Source organism: Drosophila pseudoobscura, chromosome 2 (genome assembly GCF_009870125.1).
Source record: "Drosophila pseudoobscura strain MV-25-SWS-2005 chromosome 2, UCI_Dpse_MV25, whole genome shotgun sequence".
NCBI classification, from domain to species: Eukaryota; Metazoa; Arthropoda; class Insecta; order Diptera; family Drosophilidae; genus Drosophila; species Drosophila pseudoobscura.
The window spans coordinates 11,538,113-11,560,716 of record NC_046679.1 but is presented as its reverse complement, the minus strand read 5'-3'; the positions used below and the strand labels follow the sequence as shown (position 1 = coordinate 11,560,716).

Here is a 22,604-nt window from a genome sequence, read left to right as displayed (position 1 = left end):
CTCGTCGCGCCTCCACACCACTTGGCAGCCTTCTGCCACCGCCACCGCCGCTGCTGCCGTTGCCCGAGCTGATGCTGCTGCTGCCGCTGCTGCTGCTGCTGCTCTTGCCCCCAGTTACTGCAGCCTGAGCTCGGTCCATCCGAGTATCACTCATTCGTTCGCCGCCCGCCTCGCTGGTTCAGCTTTTCAGCTGCGCGTCCACGCCGAGTCGCCGTCCGTGCATCCATCCTGGAGCGTTTATTCGTCGTGCCAGTGGTCTTCAGTTTGAGTGCTATCCAATCCAAATAGTGTCCAAATAACTTTGACAAGCGAATATGTTGCAAATTGTTGCTCCAGTGCCGTGACCAGAGCCCAATAAAAAAAGTGACGGGCCCATTAAGCCGATTTTCGCCATTTCCATCGTAAACATAAAACTTGCTCGGCCGCAGCACATTTAAATTTGTTTAAAAATTGATTGCAAAAATGTGCTAGCAACAATTAGCATTCCTCGGTTCGCGGTCGTTACAGCGATTCTCTGTTACGCTGCGCCTCTCCAGTTGGGATTATCGACGGCTGCCCCACTGCAACAATACCAGCGGCAAAACGGATAGCTGCCAGAGGTGAGTGGCAGGCCGCAGATCCTTGCGATGAGTCGTATGATTCATAACCCTTCAAAGTAACCTTCCCTCCAAACACCAAACACCAAACGAAAAGTATTGTGCAAGCAAACAAGTGAAATTCAATGCGAATTGTCGTAGGCGATGATCGAGGGAAATGCATTTGAAAAACATGTGTACGACAAACAAAGAAGCCACCAGCCATGGCATCCAGAGTCCAGAGTCGTCATCGTCATCGTCATCGAGGGCATGTCACAGCCGCAGTCTGTAATATGACGCCCACAGCCCGAGGCTGCCGTCGGCGGAGGTTACTTCTGCGCCGTCCCGAAACGAACAAAAATCACAAATTATTCTTTAGCAACAATAACAATAAAACGAAATAATACAGCCCCGAAAAAAAAACCCATAAACCGAAACGCCCCACTGCCAAATGCAAATATTAAGGCACAGCCACAAACATTTTATAATTATGAAAAGGGAAAAGCAGCAAATCGAATTGCGTTAAAAAGAAACCCCTCTCGGGCCAGACATTCCAGATCCTGTGTCGCTGTGGTCATCGGCCCGACTTTTCTACAGAATCCACTGTAGTCCCCATAAAAAACAAGTCAACTCAACGGTTCTTTTCGTTCTTTTTAATGGTCCCCGCTGCGGATCGATGGCATTATAGAGAGTAGAATCTGAAACCAGACAATTTTCCCTGTTCATTAAACTCCTGGCACCACCTGCAAAACTTTCGAGTTTTCAGACTTTTTCATTTTATATTATTTGGAAGAGATTTTGGTGTTTACCTCAATAGTAATCTTAAATCTCAGAGCAATATTATCTGCGTGTAGTTTGTATTCGTTTAAAAAATGAATAGAGCAGGAAAAATCGGTTCGTAGTATACCCTTTGAGTCATTTTAAAACGTTTTTTCGCTCTTACAAAAATGATGCTAATACTTATCTGTTTTAAAGATTTTGTTGATAAAAATAGCTATGGAAATGTCACGAGTATAATCATATAACGAGTATGTTGAAAGGAAAAGTGTCAGCTTCATCAAGACAAAGAAGACTTTGTCCATCTAAGTCCCAAATATATCCAAGTGTTCAGTCCGGTCAGGGTCCATGCCAGCCGTAGAGACCAGGCTCCAGACGAGGTCTTTACAATGACCAACGAGAGTTGCCGAGACAGTATGCATTTCAAGTTGAATGTAGAATATGCAAATTGCGTATAGCTAATTTGCATTTATGACAAAAATAATAACTAATAATCTGGCAGGAGGGGGGTGACGGCGGACGGAAACCGAGACGGAGACGGAGACTGAGACAGAGCAGGCCAAAGCCGCCCGGGCCGGACCAGACCAGACCAGGCGACAATGACACACGAAAGATATGCGGGAAATTTACTATAATACTTCCAGGAAGCGAGAAAGAGAGTGCCGACCCGAGAGGCGAAAAGCACAAACAAACAAAACAGCATTCGGCAAGGGATATTGGTGTTGTGCAGCGACCAGCGGTACCAGCGTTGTACCAGAAGTGACCATGACGGGTCGCCAACTCCACAACTCCACAACTCCACCAGTCCACAAGGTGTCGCGCGCGCCAAGCAAATTAGCGGCTGTGTCCAATTTGAAAACGAGCCTCAGACCCTCGAGAGGATGTCAGTCCTTTAGAAACCCAGACACATATATATTTATATGGCCATGTAGGAGTATATGTATATTGTACGAGTATGTGTGTGCATGCTGGTGTCTCTGCCTAGCCCTAGGGTCTCCTTGTCACGTGAAATCAAATCAAGCATTACAATTTCACGCTCAATCGGCAATGTAATTGAGCCGCACAGCCGTGCCTGTTCCTGTGCCCCATCAGCATCCTCTTGCACAACTCCTTTCGGCATTCAAGGCCCAACTGCCGCCACTATGTCTGCCACAAATCCAATTGGTTGACATCGCCCTGCCACGAATCCGGGACTGAAGCGTTTTTCCGGCTGTGCAGCTTCCGTTAGAGTGGGTGGGGGGGCGGCACTGGAGCGTGGCTTGCAGCTGGAGCAACAGTTGAACAATTTTCACACCCAAAATTTTGGATTATATATAGAATATTTTCTTAATTTTTACAGCTACTTGTTTATGGCCTAATTTATGCGCTCACACGAGCTGCAGCATCGTGGCACACATTTCCGTGTTTTGTTGGGCATTTCAACTCTGACGCTCAGCCTCGGTTTCGGGATAGTCCTGTCCGCATGTCCTGTGGCCATTGTTTAGATCACGTCCCCGCACCGATATCGAATCTGATCGATCTCCAACCGAAGCCGCAACTTTGTTTCCAAGTGAACAGCCACATAGCTCGGATACTTGCTGGTGTGTCCTTTGTGCCTGTCTCCTCGTCCTCCTGTTGGTCTTCGTCTTGCCATCCCGCTATCGGATAACAGGCCCGCATACGCGTTTCATATTCATGCCTGTGCCTGTGCACATATCTGTATCTTTGGCGCTTCAAACTTGTAAGTTTTTCCCTCTTCTGGTGTTTATGAGAAAAGGGTTCGGGATTTTTGTGCCGAAAATATGGGAATCCTCGTGTCCAACTTGCATGTGTGCATACGAGTATTATGCGATCATCGAACGTCTTCAGATACGCATCTCGATCTGTGGGCCGGGCTGACATGCGAGCATGGGAATGCATGGCTTGAGGGATGCTTTGTCCCGGCCCCTAGACTAAGATCATAGAAATATTTCATCTCACAATCTTGTAATATATTTTTTTTCTGAGAAGCGCTTTTTCTAATTTTTTTTGTGAAGTGATCTTTAATATTTTCATGTGATCTATAAAGAGTATTTTTCTTTAAAATGTTGGCATTACATTATGGAGAATGTATGTATTATAAATAATTAGATACATGCTTGGTTAGATCCATCTATTTGGTTTTAAATCTTTAACTCTTTAGGAGGTTCTTAAAAGGTTACAAATTTGATTCTTATATGCTTAATATCATCTTAAAAGGGCGGCTTTGTTTCCGACCCGATCTAGTTTTGTGTCTTGAATTCCGTGTATTTCAGACAGGCGCCGCAGCCATGATTCACACTTGGTTTTACTATCTGAGGTGGGAGGGCCTACTGTATGTACTGTATATATGTACATATGTATATCCGTTGAGAATATTTCAAATTTTTGCACGTCGAGCGATGATAGTGGCAGATTTAGCAGCAGCGGCCGTGGTAGAGCCAGCAACAACATCGCATTGCCCAGCTGAGGGCAAAATTGTGCTACACTTGCAAGAAAACACAAACGTCATAGCCGATTAGCTCATCGACGCCAGCACCATACAAAAAAGACAAAAAAATAAGAAGCCAAAACATTGTAAGAGACAAATGGCAGCTGAAAAAAGCCAATATCGACAACGGCACCAGCCAACATCAACAAATCAGCAACACGTGCCACGGGGCCGGCCGACAAGTGCCAGAAGATACCAGGCGTGATCGGCCATAAGTCGATCAATGAATGAATCGCGTAAGACGAGAGTCCAAAGAGTGGAGTGACCACAGCAACAAAGGCAAGCGATGACTACAAAAAGGGCAGTCCAAATTTTAGTGCTGATCCAAGCATATGTATGCTCGGATAGTGGTACGATCTGATTCAGGGGTCAACTTTTGGCTTATATAACTTTTATGGTAAGAGTCTGGGGGGTACTGGCGTCGCCTTCTGATTGGGCTTGGGTCAGCAAATGTCGCGGCAAAGAAAGCCGAAAGAAAGTCGCTGCAGTTCGAGTGAAATGCAACACTTTTTGCCAACTCCGCAGAAGTCATGGCCGATCCGGGCTCGGCGGCTGTTTGTTTATTTTGAGCAGCGTCTTGGCCCCATCACATGTGACATTGTCCGCAGCGAAGGCGACATTGGAACCGTAGCCCCCCCCCCCGCCCCAGCCAAGAGCCCAATCAAAAGTAATCTAAGGCAGAGCAAGCGGAGCAGAGCCGAACCGAACCGTTCTGGCCAGGGCAGCGTCGTCGGCGTCAGCGATGACGGCCGGAGCGTTTTAGTTGCGGTCAGCTTAGTGTCGAATCAAGTCGCACTGCACCCAGTGACCAAGTCGTTGCTGGAGTCGCTGTCGCTGTCGTCGTTGTCGTTCGTCGTTGTCGTTGTCGCGCGCGTTTTATGTGGCATAATTTACGATCTCGCGGACGTTCTGCAACTCCAGAATCTTGGCCGTCGACTCCCTCAAGCGATGCAGCCTGCACTCAAAGCCACTTGCTTATGAGATGGATCCCAAAAGTAATCATTAGCCCCCGGACTAAGCGAGGTTTAGCGGGTCTGCAGCTGCATTGGCCAGCCCCTGCCCTCAGAGTGTTTGTTTTTACAGTGTCTCGGGGTTCTTGTTTTTTCTGTTGTTCTTTTTTTTCTCGTTTTTTGGTTCTCGTATTGTTTGCATATACGGTAGCCACCGAAAATGATTTGTTTTGTCTGCCCCAGACGACAGGCAGCACGCTGAAGGGTGGCGGAGGGGAGGTTTCCGGGCGGGGCCGATTTTGTCTGCCCCCGCAACCATGCCTCCTTCGGTGGCAAAGTGCATTTTGAGTTGTGTTTGTAAAATATTGGGTTACACTTTCAGTAGTAAAGCGTGGCAAGTGTGGACCGTTCTTTATGATGTGCATATAGGAAGAAAAGACCCTGAAATATTAGAAACAACTTTGGACGCGACTCAAAAGAGTGCCATAATAAAGAACGTATCTTTTGTGTTAGAACAATTATTAATTCGGAATGTCTTTTCCGTTGGTGTACATGTTCAAGTTTTTTAAAATTTAAAATAGTATTAAAGTTTGCAAAACAAGGTTTCATCCAATAAAGTTTCTCAAAGAAATTTTAAATTTCAAGAAAAAATACAAACGTTTAAAAACACTTAAATTTTTTGAGGAAATCAGATTTTTGTAAATCAGAAACGAACAAACTAAATTTATTTTTTTATTTAAGGACTTACAAAATTAAAAATTATATTGCTAAAAATGGGGAGAGATGCATTTTTGAATATATTTAACAACAATATTATTGTTAACACAGATGATTATTAGAGATTTTTTTTTTGGATTGTAAGGTGGAGAAATACGCGACTTCAACAGTATATGTATATTTTAACATTATACTGTCACATTATATTTTAATTTGTTTGTCGTATTTATTTAGTTTTCTTGAGTACATATTTATGGACAAAACAAAACAGCAAATTTTAAAATGAGGGAAATAAACGAAATTTACATTTTTATGAGCGGCATAAAATGGTTAAACATTTCTAAAGGGGAAATAAAATATTTACGAGTTATTCAAGAAACGAAGAAAAATATGGCGGCCATGTCAATAGGAGGAAAACCCACTCGTGCACCAACACAATCGCAAAACTGACATTGAATTTTGACAAGCGGAAGAGCTCAACAGACAACACACACAACGACACAAAAAAAAAACGTGCGTAAGAGGAAAGGGAAATGGCTCAGAAAAGGAGAAAGATTTCGAGCAACGAGCGAAATCCAAACGATTGTCGTCGGTCTCCCCAAAAAAAAGGGCTGAAAGAGAAAGCTTAACACTCGAATGCCAGAAATGTTCGCTAATGGAGTGTAACGGCACACACACGCAGCGAGAGAGAGAGAGAAGGAGGCGCACGCATACCAGCATAGAAAACAAAATGAAACTCAAATAACAATTATTAAGGCGTTGCCAGACAGGCATACAACAATTATGCGCCTCTGTGTGTGTGGGCGGAGCGGCGGCGGTGAACAGGCGCGATACAACGGAAACAGCAACACAAATACAAACATACATAAACATTTTGTACACACTCACACACACACACACACACATGCACGCACACACCGCTGGCAGTTCCAGTTTGCCGTTCCAGGCCCGCGTCCCTCTGTATGTGTGCGCCTGTGTGTGTGTGTGTGGCACATTAAGCGCGCCAAGACAGCCAATGAGAAAATGTTGTTGGCTCTTCCGCTCTCGCTTGCGCTCGCTGTTTTTGTTTGCCAGAGGGTGGCATGTGGCTGTATGAGTGTATCTGTGTGTATGAGTTTGAAAACCTGTTTTTTTTTTTGTTACACTGAACAGCATAACAGCAACAGCAGCGCAGCCGTATTGCAATGGTCGGTGAATGAACCGAAGAACGCAGCGCACAGTGGACACAGATCGTGTTCTGTGTGTTCTTCTACAATCTGTTTGTTCTGTATATATGTTATTTTGTTAAAACAGGAGAAAAGGGGTTGTGGTATTTATTGATATATCGATCCCAAAGAGGTTTCTTTTAAACAAGAGAAATACAGTTTTGTGTACAAAAAACTATTCATTTGATATAATTTATATTAAACACTCTACATTTTCTCTTCGATTTTCTTATTCTGCCCAACTTCTTGGTACTCGAACGAAATACGTTTGAATCATTCAGTTAAAAGCCATTTGATTGTGTCAAAACGGACGCAAAATCTCATCTTTTTCATATAATTTTAGCTTTCTTTAGATTAGATTTCTTAGATTTATATGAGACAGTATTTGTATGCTTTTTATACTAAAGTTGAGCTCAAATACATGGGGATGGTTTTTATTGCAATCGTTAAATATAAACCTTGTTAAACTACAAAGTACCCATATTTTATCCACATGAAACCCCCCGATTACTGTTCTTTTTGTTATATGTTCCACCTCAGAAGTCATGCGAGAGGAAATGAAATCAAATTATGGAATACAACAACTTTCCCAGCCCCATCCAAAGACATTTTGGAGTCCTCCCTCTTAAGTGTCAGCGACCTTTGCCATATCTATTTTGGTCGCCTATTGGTCGTCAGATGCACCACTGTGCCTGCTGCCTGCGTCCTAATGCTGCTCAAATGCTACCTGGGACTGAGACACCATTTTCTTATTCTCTCATTGTTGTTTCTTCTGTCAGCTTTATGGCTCGATAGATGATTGCTGTGTGTGTGTGTGTGTGTGCGTGTGTGAATGAGTACCTTGTTTCCTGTGCTCGTTTGCTGTAGTTCTGGTCTTGTCTAGAATTTGATGCTTTTTATATTCTTTTGTGTCGTGCATTTTTTGATGAATGCCCTCACACACACATATGCAAGCCCAGGGGTTTTGGTCTGAGGGGGCTGTTTGTTCTGGTCCCTCTTCTTCTTGTACTTATGCTTCTTGTTCCTACCACCATATCGGTGAGTGTTTATCTTGGTTGTTAGTATTGGTGCCGGCATATCGGTGTGCGCGTGTGTGTGGGTGTGTGTGCGTGTTTGACTTCCAGAGAGGAAATCCGCTTAATGCTGTAATTTTGCTGCGCTGTTCAAACGAACACGTCGACTCTGATACGAGTAGTGTAACAATTTCCTGCATGAAAACTTGGTAATTCCTTTACTTTTAAACATTTAATGGGTTACGCCTTCATTTATCCTTAAGAGTTTGGGGTTACTCGTGGTATTGTGGTATACCATAGGCATTTGCCTTTCGAATAACCAGATGCACTATTTGCTTTTACTCTGAAAATGTATTTTACGGAAGCATATCAAAAAACCTAAGCTTTTCATATCGTTTTATTTGCTTTACTGAAATCTTCTCTATTGAAAAGAGGGATTAGACAGAGGCAGAGTGATTACAATATAATCTTAAATATAATTTTAGATTCGGTTTATAATAATTTCGAATAACAGGCCGCAGACCATAGGACAGACGACGGAACTTGCGATTGGTGATGATCGATGGCGATGATCGCAGCTCCCGTACGATGACGAACGTTGAGAAAGTGCTATACAAAAATTAAGAGCGTAGACAGAAGCGAACAAATAATAACAATAACAATAAAACAGCAAAGAATTGCTGTACGTTAAGAGATCTCGGCTCTGTACTGCTCCTCCACCAAGGGGCGGCGCTTAGCCGCAAAGATCTTATAAACTGGAGATATATTTTCCATTTTGATCAACATAAGATATTAAATACTTCATACTATGCCGAAATTTAAGAACAGCCACTAATCATTTAGAGCGCACCGCACCTTTTTATGCCTAATTTAAAGTTAAGGCCCTAAAATCCCAAAATTTTCAACACCATTTTGAGGAGAACCAACTAATTGCCTAGGCTTAGGCACAATCTTTAAGAGCTCAATTTCCTGCCGGATTTTGTGGGGAGGAAATCCTAGCCACGCCTGTTGATCCTCCCCCGAGATGGAGAAATCAGATATTTTTAGCCCGCTCTGGCCCCCAAAACTGAAGTGTCAGCATTTGATAATAAAGTGAAAAGTGTCGTAAATTTCAAGGTGAGGGTTGCCGAGCGATACTCGGAAAAACCATAAGTATATTTATATATATGTGCAGCTGTCTCTGTGTGTGTGTGTGTGCAGTATAAAAATGGATACTTTAAATATGGCCGCCTTTCACTTAAAGTTTTCATTTGACTTTCAGAACAGTTTCCGAAAACGATTCAATGACGGGTATTTTTTGCTGTCTTTATTTTCGCTTGCATAAAACGAAATTATAGCAACAATGGAATTTTAATGCCTTGTATATATGCAGTTGTATGTGTGCGTGTAGTAGTCATGGTATATGTCTGTGTGTATGTGTTCATACTCGTATAGGTATCTAATGAAACGTGATTTTCTCTAAAACGTGACTTTGTATTGATTTTTCTCCAGCCATACTTTTGTTTCATTTTACACCCAGCGCAGCGACTGAGCCTCAGAATTTCTTATTTTTTGTTGTAGTTGTTGTTGTTGTTGCTTTTGCCTGTACTCTTAGTGCAGCAGCAAAATGGTATCGTAAACTGCTAAATGAATACGCAGTAGATTGACTTCTGAATAATTTCGATACGAAATAGAGTCATTACCAAGGGGACTAGGAGATCCAGAAATGTGGGCTAAAATAATGAAATATGAGTGAAATCCATTGCTGAAATCAGCAGCCCTTGAACAAAAACACAGGGGTATTTATTTCATAAAAATGTTCCCTATTTTCTGAACAATTATATGTAAAATATTTATAGTATTATTTTACATCAAATCGTAACATTTTTCGATCTCTTTGCAGCAAACGGTTTAGAGTTCCTTCAGGCAATCATAATATATATAATATATATTTATAATTAAATAACTTGGCAGAATAAGAACTGGCTAAATGGATTGACTTGTGTATAATACTGTTTTTCTGCTGCCTTTGAAACTTGAAAAGCGTCCTTGAAAGTTAAAGTTTTTATTAAATTATAAAATGGTAGATCTTCTTTTCTTGTTAAAGAAATATGGAGAGTTGATTAATCTACGACTGGATAATATAGCCGAATTGGTCTTCGAAAATATTTTGTTTAATGTGACTTAAATTTGTTAAATATTCTTATATAAATGTTGAATGTTGTACTACAAGTAAGCACTCGAAATACTTGATAGTTGTGCTGTTTGTCCAACTTCTATTTGTAACACTATGCTGACACTATTGTTCCAGTCGGGCAGGGCTATTTGCCAGATTCCACGTGCATATTTGTTCAGTGTCCACCATCAGCGATGGTAGCCGAACAATGGGTCCAAGTGCAGCATGGTCCAAGTGCAGCATGGACCCATTGTTGTTCCTGCTGCCGTTTCCCGCTGCCGTTTTAGAGCAAATTCAAAATCAAATTCAAATTTATAGTGAACATCACGTACTGACAACGGCCAACAATAACAACAATAGGCGGCGGAGGCGGCTCGGGCCAGTGCCACTTTGGGCTGCATGTCCAGGTCCAGATCCGGGTCCGGGTCCAGGTCTATGTGTTCGGATACGTACTTCGCCCCTGTAAGTGATAATGGAGGTGTTTGGGTATTTACGCGTAGGTGAGGTCGGACAGAGGACAAGTGTACAGTAGAGATGCTGAATGCTGGGCACAAAATTATGATTATCGATTTGACCCTCGGAAGTTGTTTCTGTGCGCGGCCAACATGTTGACTTGTTTGATTTCCCAAGGAGGTACCGACCGACAGACGAGTCGGTCTGCTTTGGAAGGGACTGGGACTGGGGCAGGGACGGGGACGGGGACAGGGATGGGTCGGTTTTGATGCTGGTGCTGGGCCATGGGGTTCTTGATGCCGACGCGGCCCATCGGCCATTTGGTTGCAAGTTTGTATTGTTGATCGATTTTACGTGATATTTTCGAGATTTTCCGTATTTATTGCTGGCTGCTTCTCTCCTGCTGCCGTTGGTACACATTCTGCTGCTGCCGTATTTGTTGTTGCTCTGCTTGTTTTTGCTGTTGTTTTTTTATTTCATTTGAAAGTTTACTTTCGCATTTTGAACGCCTCATCGCTTTACGTACGTATTTGCTCTATGTACGAGTATACCCACTCCATTCCCGTGGGGATCGGATCGGGAGCTGTGAACCGGGAGCCCTGCCTGGGTCTCTGCCTGTGTGTGTTGGACAAACACAAATAAAATACATGCATAATTATTTTTGAAAATATAGTGTAATGAAAACAGTGATTATGATGTGTTGGTTGATTATTATTACGATTATGGGCTTGGTCAGTCGGCTCGATTTGGTTTTATTTGCTTTCACTTCGCTGCTTTCGCATTTCAGACTGCTCGTCGATGTTTGCCCTGGGGCTTGCATCGGGATTTGTTTTACTTTTGATTTATAAAAAGCTTTATGCACAATAATTTACCGGATTAATAGTAAATAAATGCAATCAGCAACAATTCCCAATTGTGGTTGGAACTTTGGGCGAATTTCTGGCTGGTTTTCACTTGAAATTTACATACAAACTTTCATATGCAAGTTTTTACAAATGATTATTACTAATACTCTGGAATTCGATTGCGCTATTCGTTTGCTATTTGTGGAGTACAGAGATACAAATATTCAATAAAAGTTGATTTAAAATGAATTCATTAGAATTAAACAATTGGAATCTCCTTTGATGATCCCATTTAAGCACATTGTTACTTATGAAACCAGAATGCCTTCTTCTAAGGGACTGTATCTGTCTTACATATGTCGTATTATCTATATAAAATCTGAATGCCCTTTTTAAACCTAGTTTTCCTTATAGGAAACCTAGTCGATGCACCATAAATTATCTAAAGAATTTATATATAAAAGGAATTTTGATATCGTGCATATTATAATTCGAAAAAGCCCATAAGTAAATATATACATATACTATACACTTTTCATTCCTGAGACCTTATTAGCCACATTTCTATAATTTGTATTGTTGTTGAAAAAAACATTTCATACCATTAAGAAAATATATTTGACAGATACAATAATTTGATATATTGTAAAACTAATTTTTGTACCTAAGTCTATAACCCAAACGAGTATTCCGACTTCCTCTGTGATAGTTTTAAGCTTTTGCAGACCTCCTGGATTATTCGGGAATATGTGCTAAACGTTTTGGCAGATATTCTTTCATCGTTCTTGTGACATCATGTGATTGTTGTGCGTCATTTGGTAAATTTTTCTGCGAACTCTGGTGTCCTTTGCGAAAATCCTTGCTTTATTCTATGGCCATTAACCATTATGCTAATCAATAGGCCGTTCTTTGCATACATTAAGGCGCCATAAAAGAGCCAATTGTAGTCATAACCCCAAACTCCAACAAAATCAGTAACACCAACAACAGCAAGACAGGAGGCCAGAAACAACGACAACTGTGCGCAATTAGCGGATTTGGGCAACCAAAAACAAAGCCAAAGCTAGGGCCTTGTGTTCCCTCGGTTTTTGGTGGTGGTGCTGGTGCTGCCGATGCTACTGGCTTCGTTGTTGTTGGCATGACCGTCGTTACTTGTTATTGCAGGCAATTAAAAACGTACGCCCAACACCCCCCCACACACACACGCACACACACAGAGCAGACTCGAACCCAAGGAACATACCCCTCGGATTGCATAAACTTTTGTTTGATAATGTTAAAGTGCCGCGCAAACAAATCAAAAAGCATATTGAAATTGGGTTAATGTACGGAGGCAGTCACGGGTCTGGTCCGGGGCTAAGGACACTGCGCCGTTGTTTGCTTTACGGGTTATAATCCGAAAATTAAGCGCGAGCTGAGCATTAAAATTTGCGACCCATTCGCTGGTGGTGCCACCACTGGCAACTGCTGGATTGGTGTGGATGCGGGGGGAGGTTGGTGTTGGGTCTGTTGGCCCCTTCAACGTCGCGACGCCGACTGTTGTTTCAAGATAAAAACTTCATGTGCGTTGGAAAAACACAGGAAAAGAGCAAATGGTTCAGGGAGTGGGTGTCGGCCAAATGGGTGAACATTTCGGCAGGAACAGGGAACAGGGAACAGCGAACAGGAGCGACTCTTATCGGGCCGGCAAGAGTGTTACAATGGCATATGTTACGCACATTGAAAACGTATGTTGAGTTTTCCGCCTGCTGTGGCAGCTTCCCACCTGATAGGACTGGTCGTTTGCGGGTGCTGGTGCGGGTGTGTGGGAATCTCTGCTGTGGCATGTACCTGGTCCTGGCCATGGTCCTTCTCCCTCTCCCTCTTCCTCTCGCTCGCTCAGTGGCTTTCTCACACTTCCCGGACATGTGCTGACTGTTTTCGCCGTTTTTCCCGCATGGTTATCAATCGGCCGATTGGAAATCCCCGCTAAACTCGCTAGCGTGAGAACTGACCAGCGGGTTTTTAACATATTCGTACCTGTCGAGGATGCTGATGGGAATGTGACTCAGGACGAGGACAAGGATGAGGATGAGGATGCCCGCCGCATGCCGAGAAGCGCCGTGGCCGCAACTCCCACATTAGCATCGGCCCAGCGGAAGGTGACCGAGGGTCCAATGTCCCTCTAATTGCTTTATGGACTCTATAGTTTCCTCTTCCCATGCTCTGCAGCGTGGGAACGTCTAACATCTTACCTGTCCCCGGAGGCCACTCCTACGCAATCTTTCCATCCTCCCTAGCACTCTCCATTTTGGCCGCTGTCTTCTCTGTAGTTCAAGTTCAGTCTGAATATTCGTGTTGACTTTATTTTTAAACTTTTTTCATTTGTTTTTAGTTGGCCTGTGTTTGCCTCTAACCAGATTAAGGTCAAGTTGGGAAGGGAGGGGAATTTCTCAGTTTCGGATCGGTTCAGTGGGAGACCAGTCGAAGCGTGAGTTGAGTTTTTATACACTTTCCGGGAAGACCGACTGTGGCTAGTGATTTATCTATTCTTCTACACTTTAAATATGAGAATATTTAGTTCCGAAAACCACATGACACCATTAACAAAAACTCATTTAATTGAGCTTCATACGATATAAAATTATAATTTTTTTGTATCTACATTGTTCTAGTCATATGTAAAGAATTGATCTTTATTTTATGGTTAAAAATTACTGTATAAATATTAAGGTTTAACTTCCCAGATAAAGCTTTAACGAATGAAAAAAGGTGGTTATATTTTTTATATGTTGATATATAAAATATTAAAATACAATACGGCCGGGTACCTTTTAACCTCCAAAACTGATTTAATATAACTTTTCATAAGTGATTATCAGTCATTCGACTCATCTTTTCCTCTCAAATTTTTAAAGATAGGTAATCAGACAACAAAAACTTTCATGAGGTGATTAAATTAAATTCTTTTGGTTCAGTTTTGTCTATCTATTTGTGTATTTTACTTTTTATTTATTCAGAAAAATAACATTCAAATCGGTGAAGACGGTGTTAAGCTTTTCACAGAAATAGTGATATTTAATTATCCTTTTTTTTAGTTATCAAAATTATGGAAGAAATATGGATATATGAGCACAACTTTTCTTATTGTAATATATTGCATATTTATTTTTTTCTTATCTCTAAAACTAGACTAGAAACTAGTCTAAAAATATGTATACAAAATGCAATTATGTTTTAGCCTTATTTATTTCACTTTTTATAGATTTATAGAGAAAATCTATTCAAAATCTATTGGTTTATTAGTATAGTGAAAGTGGATTCGAACCATTTTTTGTAGAGTATTTGATGGTCATTTAATATTTAAAAAACCTCAATATGCGTGTACATGATAATGAGCTGACTGAGTCTGTGATTTCCTTCTTCTATAATTGAAGTTCTGACTTCCGTTTCTTTATGATTGAGCTTATACCCATGAGAATCAATGGTGATACATACATCATCTGAACTGACTTATTTATACGAGTACGAGAATTAATATGAAATGCTAAAGAAGAGCGAATATCCTGAATCATTTGTGACCCACTTAGGGATCATAAACTATCTTATTAGCTGGACTCTCGCACAATTCGCAGATGCTGCTCATCCCTGTAACTGACTCCTGACTTCCGTCCTTCCGTCCGTAGAGGGTCCGCGGGTCGAGGCATTTATAACAGTCGCGGCCCAAATGAAAACGCCTTTTTCTCTCATTCAATAGAGGAGAGAAGCTGCCACGCCGGCTGCGGTGCGGCGGGTACTTCAGACGCGCATGTTGCCACATTTGCGTTGCGGATTAGCGGAGAATGCTCTTTAGGATTATGATCATTGAGCAAATCTGTTGCTCCTGCGAGTGTGTCCCGTGTGCGTAACGGATGTCTGCAATTGCCTCAATATTTGACTCTTGACAAATGTTTCATTTCTGGTGTGGCCGATACTGAAGGTTTACATTTCGGGCAGTGCTTCGAATCGGAGACTACGTGACCTGAGTCAATAAACTTGTAATTACGTGCAAATTCTATTCAGGCTTTAAAATCTAGGTAAATGGCCAAGTTCTTTAAAATACTCAAAAAATATACCGTACGAAAGGAAAGAAGGAGAAGTAGAAATAAAGCAGCAGGAGCCCATGGCTTGGAATTTGCCAAAACTGCGCCAAAATCACGTTCGAAACTATCAATGGAAAGACAACGACCGGCCACATGGCGACGCTGGCTGTGGGTCATCCTGAGCAGAGAATATACATACATATATATGGAGAAAATGTATATATAACTCATCTCCCTCTCTCTCGTTTTGTGTGTGAGTGTGTGTGTGTGTGTGTGCGTGGGCCATCATTTGTCTATTATGTTTATATACATATGTATGCGTGTATATAAAAGTCAGACTCCTGCGGTTGGCAAAGTCAACCTGTTGAATGCAGAAGTCAGGCCGAGCGAGATGGCACGACCGGCTACTTCCGGTTGCCATTCGGGTCGTGCAAGAGGATCAGAAGGCTCAGAAGTATCAGGGCAAATTAGTAACATTGCAAAAAGTCAATTGGCCTTACAGGTAGAATCCAGTTCAGTCGCCGCCAGCCAATGGCAGGTTGCAGCCCCGCGACAGGTAGATAGATCAGCCAGAGGCCGGTTCGAGCGTTGTTAAAACTGCTTGTCCTGGCCGAGAGCAGCTCAGTTACAAACAGGTGATCGCAGGGACACGAGCAAGTGCTGAAGGACTGCTCACGATCCATTTCGAGACATTGATCCACATATTTTCCAAAAAAAATGACAAACCAACGCAAAGTCCGCAAGGATTCTTACGAGAGCAGATTGCACGGTTGGTTTTCGTTTTCAGTTGGGTTTTTGGGAGTAGAGACGAGTTTTTCCCGGCGATGTGTGTACCAGATTTGTCAACGATTTGTGTCTGCTTCTCTTTTTCGTTGCAGATATAGCCAAAACGTGTGCCATGAAGGAGAAAAGCAAAAATGCGGCACGCACGCGACGTGAAAAGGAAAACACGGAATTCTGCGAATTGGCCAAATTATTGCCACTGCCAGCGGCGATTACATCACAGCTGGACAAGGCCTCCGTCATCCGGCTGACCACATCCTATTTGAAAATGCGCCAAGTGTTTCCCGATGGTAAGCTCAACCTGACAACGAATACTTCCTGCACAGCCCTTTCCGGATCGGATCCCTCAATCGGGCGGGAATTCACTTAATTGCCGCTCAATTTGGCTCTTGGTTTTTCATCTCCCGGCCCGGCCCGGCCTCGGTCCGGGTGTCGCCCCGTGGCTATGTCAAATGATCCGGAATGTTTGACAGCCACGCGACCGCCACGCTCATTATGGAGTTACGTGTCCACGTATCCGCACAGCGGGATATGTTCCTTTTGTTGTTCTGTTGTTTTTTTCTGACCCGTTCCGAATCGCAATCGGAATCGGAGGCTAAAGAAATTTCAAGTTTAAACGGCGACGCGGTGTTTGTTTAAAGCATATGTTTGGCAGGAGGACAGCGAGGACAGCCAGGGAAAACCACTCAACAATGGGCAGACAATAAACAGTCGAGCGCAGTGCCAGGAAGTGGGTGGGAGGGTGGTGCGGCTAGTGGCTAGTGGTGGGAGGCTAAAACACAATGGCGGCTGTTGTTTCACTCAAAAAGCAACGAGCAACGAGAGCCGGACTGGAAGTGGGTGGCCAGTGGGTGGCTTGTCTCTCCATCCCTCTCTGGGGGAGTGTGCGCTGCTGAGATTTTCTGCTGACGAAGAGGGTTGCGCTGCACAACAGCAGGGGCGGGGGGAAGGCTTGGGGGTGGAGGTGGGAGAGTAGGACTGAGTGAGGCGTTTTGCTGGTGTCGTTCCCATTGTTGCGGGCCGTTTTGTGCTTTTCTTTTCTGGCTTTATTGAAATAATTATTTTAATAATAGGCAACAAACAACGACAACCGCCAGGGCAGGGCCGAGCAAGGAGCAAGAAGGCACCAAGTACATGCCATACATAGATGACAATACATGGGACAAGTACATGTTTGAGGATGAGGATGAGGATGTGGCTGAGGATGTGGCTGAGGATGCGGATGTGGTGTGAGGCATGGGGTGGGCTGTGAATGGGCCACCTACGGCGCTCGATGACTTTAATTGGGAATAATATTTAGACGTCAGCAGTGGCAAGTAGGGCGCTGCTTGATGCCTCCGATGGTGGGAACTTTGCGAATTAAGCTATGCCCATGCTGACTGCACGAGCAATTAGGTTGTGTAATTCTCAACTCACGAGAATCTTTATTCCTTGCAGGACTCGGCGAAGCTTGGGGCTCCTCGCCGGCCATGCAGCGCGGGGCCACCATCAAGGAGCTGGGCTCCCATCTGCTGCAGACGCTGGACGGCTTCATCTTTGTGGTGGCGCCGGATGGCAAAATCATGTACATCTCGGAAACGGCCTCCGTGCACTTGGGCCTTAGTCAGGTGAGTGTCGCCCGCTCTTTTGATTTGCTGTGATTTATGCGCATAAATTGCCGGGCATCGCCGGGACGACCGGATGGATGCCTTTTTGTATCCTGGCGGCCACTTTCATTTACAAGTCAATGGGCCGCGACGCACGAGGCGTTGGCGCATCAAAAGGCGCGGCCCTTGGAGCCCGGCAATTCATTTGCATTTGCATTTGCCACCAACTAATTGGCACTCACCACATCTCACCTCATTTTCTGCTTGGTTTTGTCTCTAATTTGTGCATATCCTCTTTTGTTGGCCAGGTGGAGCTGACGGGAAACTCGATATTCGAGTACATACACAGCTACGATCAGGACGAGATGAATGCCATACTGTCGCTCCATCCGCACATGCACCAGCATCCAGTGAGTAGACAAGAAATAGCAATCTCTGGCCCCTCCTACCCTCTAAGTCCTACTCTCTCAAACCTTTCCTCTCGCGCTCTGCGATCACTCAAATGTTGTACTCACGCCTCTCGATCCCCCTACAGCTGGCACAGACGCACACGCCCATCGGAAGTCCCAATGGTGTCCAGCACCCGTCCGTCTACGGCCACGACCGCGGCTCGCACACCATCGAGATCGAGAAGACCTTCTTCCTCCGCATGAAGTGTGTCCTGGCCAAGAGGAACGCGGGCCTCACCACCTCCGGCTTCAAGGTATGTCCGATTGATCCCACATCCTGCGCCGTTTATCCATTGATATATTTGTGGCTCGTTTAGGTGATACACTGCTCTGGCTATCTGAAGGCTCGCATCTATCCCGACTGTGGGGATGGACAGGGTAGCCTGATACAGAATCTCGGCCTGGTGGCCGTGGGTCACTCGCTGCCTTCCTCTGCCATTACAGAAATCAAGCTGCACCAGAACATGTTCATGTTTCGGGCGAAGCTGGACATGAAACTGATCTTCTTCGATGCGCGGTAAGTTGTTGGTTCTAAAGAAAAGCCTGTTACGAGTGGGCAAAGGGAGACCTTTAGAATTCTATAGATGTGGGCTGTGGGTGTATGGAATTCCTTGACATTTCTGCATACATCTACGAATGTGTCTCCACTTTAAGCCCAGTACATTCGACACTAGACAAATATTTAAACGGGCCGCAGCCTACGGAAAAAAACGTTACAGCAACCTCCCCCAAAAAGATAATGCTTTCAAAGGACCAGAAAAAAAACCATAAAAAGGGAAGAATGTGAAGAAAGGGGAAGAATAAAAAAGGAAATGTAAGCAAGGAACGGGGCGACATGACAAAAAGAAAAACAAATCATTTCCCTCTTGAGCTTGATTTTGCCTTTGTCTGCGTGTGTGTTGGTGTTGGTGTCGGACCGGGGGATGTGAGGGGCTGCGGGGCCAAAAAACCAGCCCACTTTGTCTGACATTATTGTCACTCAATTACCCTCATGATGTTGCCCTGACGCGCCAGCGTATTGGAGTCTGTCCCACTCTGGACCCTTGCTGCCTTGCAGAGCAGAGCCGAGCCGAGCAACCCCAAAGTGGGAAAGAAAAAGCCGCCCCTTTGGCCCTTGGTTTTTCTGCATAATTGAATTGAACAAAAGTTGACAAAAGTAAACCGGGAAAATACCAGGAAAGCACAGCACAACAGGGGAACCACCAATGTCCGCTCGCTGTTTAAATAAGCGAATCTGGCCTAACCTCAAACTGGAAATGTTTGTAGAGCTCGAGCATAACCTCAACTGACGTCGGTTGTTTATTTGCTTACAGAGTATCGCAGCTAACCGGATACGAGCCGCAGGACCTCATTGAGAAGACGCTGTACCAGTACATCCATGCCGCGGACATCATGGCCATGCGCTGCTCCCATCAAATCCGTAAGAAAACAAAGCCTCGATAAGACCCCAACCACTTGGCCGTACTAACCGAATCCGTTCTCCGTTTAGTGCTGTACAAAGGACAAGTTACCACCAAATATTACCGCTTCCTGACCAAGGGCGGCGGCTGGGTCTGGGTGCAATCCTACGCCACGCTGGTGCACAACTCGCGCTCCTCGCGCGAGGTCTTCATTGTGAGCGTCAACTACGTGCTGAGCGAACGAGAGGTCAAAGACTTGGTGCTGAACGAGATTCAGACGGGCGTGGTGAAGCGGGAGCCGATCTCGCCGGCTGCCCAGGCAGCCGCAGCGGCGGCGGCGGCGGCTCAAGCGGTTGCCTCCGTCCCCGTTCCCGTACCCGTATCAGTATCCCTGCCCGTGTCCGTGCCAGTGGTGGTGCCACAGTGTGCGAGTGTAGCGGCTCCGGCGCCGGGCACGCCGGTCAGCCTGGCCCTGAGTGCCAGTCCCAAGTTGGATCCCTACTTTGAGCCGGAACTACCGCTCTCCGTGCAGCCGCAGCCGCCCAATGCCGTTACGCCCGTGCCGGCCAACAACAATCCCAGCAGCAACAACAACAATGGGGTGTGGCACCACCACCAGATGCAGCAGCAGCAACAGCAGCAGCAGGGAGGCAGCATGGACCACGACAGCCTCAGCTACACGCAGCTGTACCCGCCGCTGAACGACCTGGTGGTCAGCTCCAGCAGCAGCGTGGGCGGGGGCACAGGCTCCAGCGCCGGCGGCGGATCAAGTGCCTCAGCGTCGTCCTCCGGAGTCTACTCCACGGAGATGCAGTATCCGGACACCACAACGGGCAGCATGTACTACAACAACAACAACCACTACTACTACGACTTCGATGCCACTGTGGACGTGGCCACCTCCATGATCCGCCCCTTCTCGGCCAACTCGAACAGCTGTTCGAGCAGCTCGGAGAGCGAGCGCCAGCTCTCCACAGGGAACGCGTCGATCGTGAACGGCACCTCGCCCTCGCAGACCACCTACAGCGATCTGAGCCACAACTTCGAGCTGAGCTACTTCTCCGACAACAGTTCGCAGCAGCAGCAGCAACAGCATCTGATGGAGCATCAGCACTTGCAACAGCAGCAGCATCAGCGTCTGCAGACGCAACAGCAGCAGCAGCAGCAGCACCAGCAATACCAACAGTCACAGTACGGAATGCCCCACCATCAACAGCAGCAGCAGCAGCAACAGCAACAGCAGCAGCAACAACGGGTTGTCAGCGACTTCGCCGAGAGCTTCAAGAGCGTGAATGCCGCTGCGGCGGCCGCGGCGGTGGTGGCCACGCCCCATTACACCAGTGTGATTGTGGAGCCGCAGCACTATATACCCAACGATTTTGTGCATTAGCAGCGACTAATTGTTGCTGCTGCTGCTGCTGTTGTTGTTTCTAAAACAATTCAGGCGGCGACCTGTCGCCCGCTGCCCGCTGCCCATGGCCAGGTCAGGTCTTATCGGTCTATTGTTTGTGCATCTCTGATATATCAGTTCCATTTGTAATATGTGGCAGAGCCACCTCCATATTGGGATTGCAAACTTTTTGCAAGTCTCCCGCTGTCTCTCTATCTCTTCTCTTATTTATTGCATACTTTCTTTTTTCCTTCGAGAAGAAATGAATGGAAATGTGAACGATGGAAACGGAAAAATTCTTGTTAACAAATGCAAAAGCAAATACAAATTCTATATTAAACTTTAGTGCTAAGACCTAGCTGTAAGATGTTCATACAAACTAACTTAAATGAATTGCACATACTTATAAATAAATACATACACACATAAACACAGGCATACATACGGCTCTCTATAAACACCATACATACAAACATACTCACACACGATCTGTAGTAAATGGATAAATATGGAATAAAGTGTAAATAGTGCAGGGTCCGCTCACTGTGCAGATATCTAAAATGATCTTCATAAGTACATACGTAACTGTAAATGTAAAATTACCTATTAACGCGAATTTTTCTAATTTGAATAAACAAATTATTATGTGGGTGAACAATAAAGAGATAAGTATTCAATTGTTCCGATCGTTTTAATAGCCCCATATCCCACGATATGGAAGATTTGGTTCGAGTTTTTATTTAATTATATAGTTTTAGTTACAAATTCAAATGTTCATTGCAAATAAAATGTTTATTCAGTTATTTTTTAATGTGGTGAATTTTTTTAAATTTCCTTTTTTTTATATTAATTAAACCAAAGCAACCAAATATGGAATACGACAGCCTATCATCGTTTTGTTGTGCTAAATCTTATTCCCCCATGCAAGTCCGAATGGATATAAGAATGAAATAGCTTTATAGTTCAGTTCACAATGCAGTGTAGAAACAGGAATTGCCAATTGAAACGCAAACGAAATCATCTGATTGGTTGTCGTGTTTTCGGCCGCAAAATGAATAAGGTGCTGAAATACAGTGGGTATTCAAAGAGTACCGACGTACCCTACCATTTCGAATATGAGTTATTTTTATTCAAATAAGTCATTTGCAATGTATTTTCACTATTTTTTGAATACCAGATCCTACATTAACACATCTAAACGACTAAATATTTTCAATTTACAGCGTTACTACTTCGGCGCGTTGATTCGGCTGTAAAACACAAACAAAATGGCGCAGCTTCTTCAAATTTTGACAGGAATCAGCTGATAGATGGCATCTGACAGAAGCAGTGTTTCCCTGTCAATTACGTGGCGGGAAATTCAAGGGTCACGGACTTGCTGAACAGCTGTCGTAAGATTTGACGCCTTGGAACTTATTTTGTGGATGTATTTGAAAGTGTACGCCAGGTTTCTTCGGGCTATTGAAGAGCTCAAAGGAGACGTTCGTGCCGAAATCATCGCTATATCGTGGCACTGCAGAAAAGCGCCATCTACTACCACTTAATTTTCAGCGCTGCCGGATCATGAAAAGTGTTCATGTTCGACTGAAGGTGTCTCTGTTGCAGGTTGTAGTTCATTACTACATGCTACTTAATGTAGAATGTAAGATGTACGAACATTTGAGTGCTGCAAAGTTTCCGATTTCACGCTTTAGTTCAAAGAGTTTGGCGCCAAGATAAAATATGTAAAAAATAATATTTAATTGAAAATTTCGAGC

The 22,604-nt window shown here is 44.3% G+C and overlaps 1 protein-coding gene across 3 annotated transcripts; it reads left to right on the top strand.

The window, feature by feature from the left end:
• The first annotated feature begins 163 nt into the window (after positions 1–163).
• Positions 164–21,524, top strand: sim (bHLH transcription factor single-minded). Of its 3 annotated transcripts, none has more exons than XM_033385814.1 (8): positions 164–599; positions 16,118–16,312; positions 17,460–17,629; positions 17,917–18,018; positions 18,144–18,311; positions 18,375–18,574; positions 19,371–19,477; positions 19,547–21,524. In XM_033385814.1, the coding sequence occupies exons 2-8, from the start codon at positions 16,138–16,140 to the stop codon at positions 20,845–20,847; spliced, it is 2,223 nt and encodes a 740-aa protein (XP_033241705.1). In that variant the 5' UTR covers positions 164–599; positions 16,118–16,137; the 3' UTR covers positions 20,848–21,524. The 3 variants fall into 3 exon arrangements, with proteins under 3 accessions (XP_033241705.1, XP_033241704.1, XP_033241703.1); XM_033385813.1 differs by lacking the exon at positions 164–599 and adding an exon at positions 4,651–4,835; XM_033385812.1 differs by lacking the exon at positions 164–599 and adding an exon at positions 15,852–16,008.
• Positions 21,525–22,604: the final 1,080 nt, after the last annotated feature.

Coding starts and splice junctions, on each gene's coding strand:
- sim (XM_033385812.1), top strand. CDS start 15,957: ATGACAAACCAACGCAAAGTCCGCAAGGATTCTTACGAGAGCAGATTG. Junction 16,313..17,459: donor GCGCCAAGTGTTTCCCGATG/GTAAGCTCAACC, acceptor TATTCCTTGCAG/GACTCGGCGAAGCTTGGGGC. Junction 18,575..19,370: donor CTGATCTTCTTCGATGCGCG/GTAAGTTGTTGG, acceptor ATTTGCTTACAG/AGTATCGCAGCTAACCGGAT.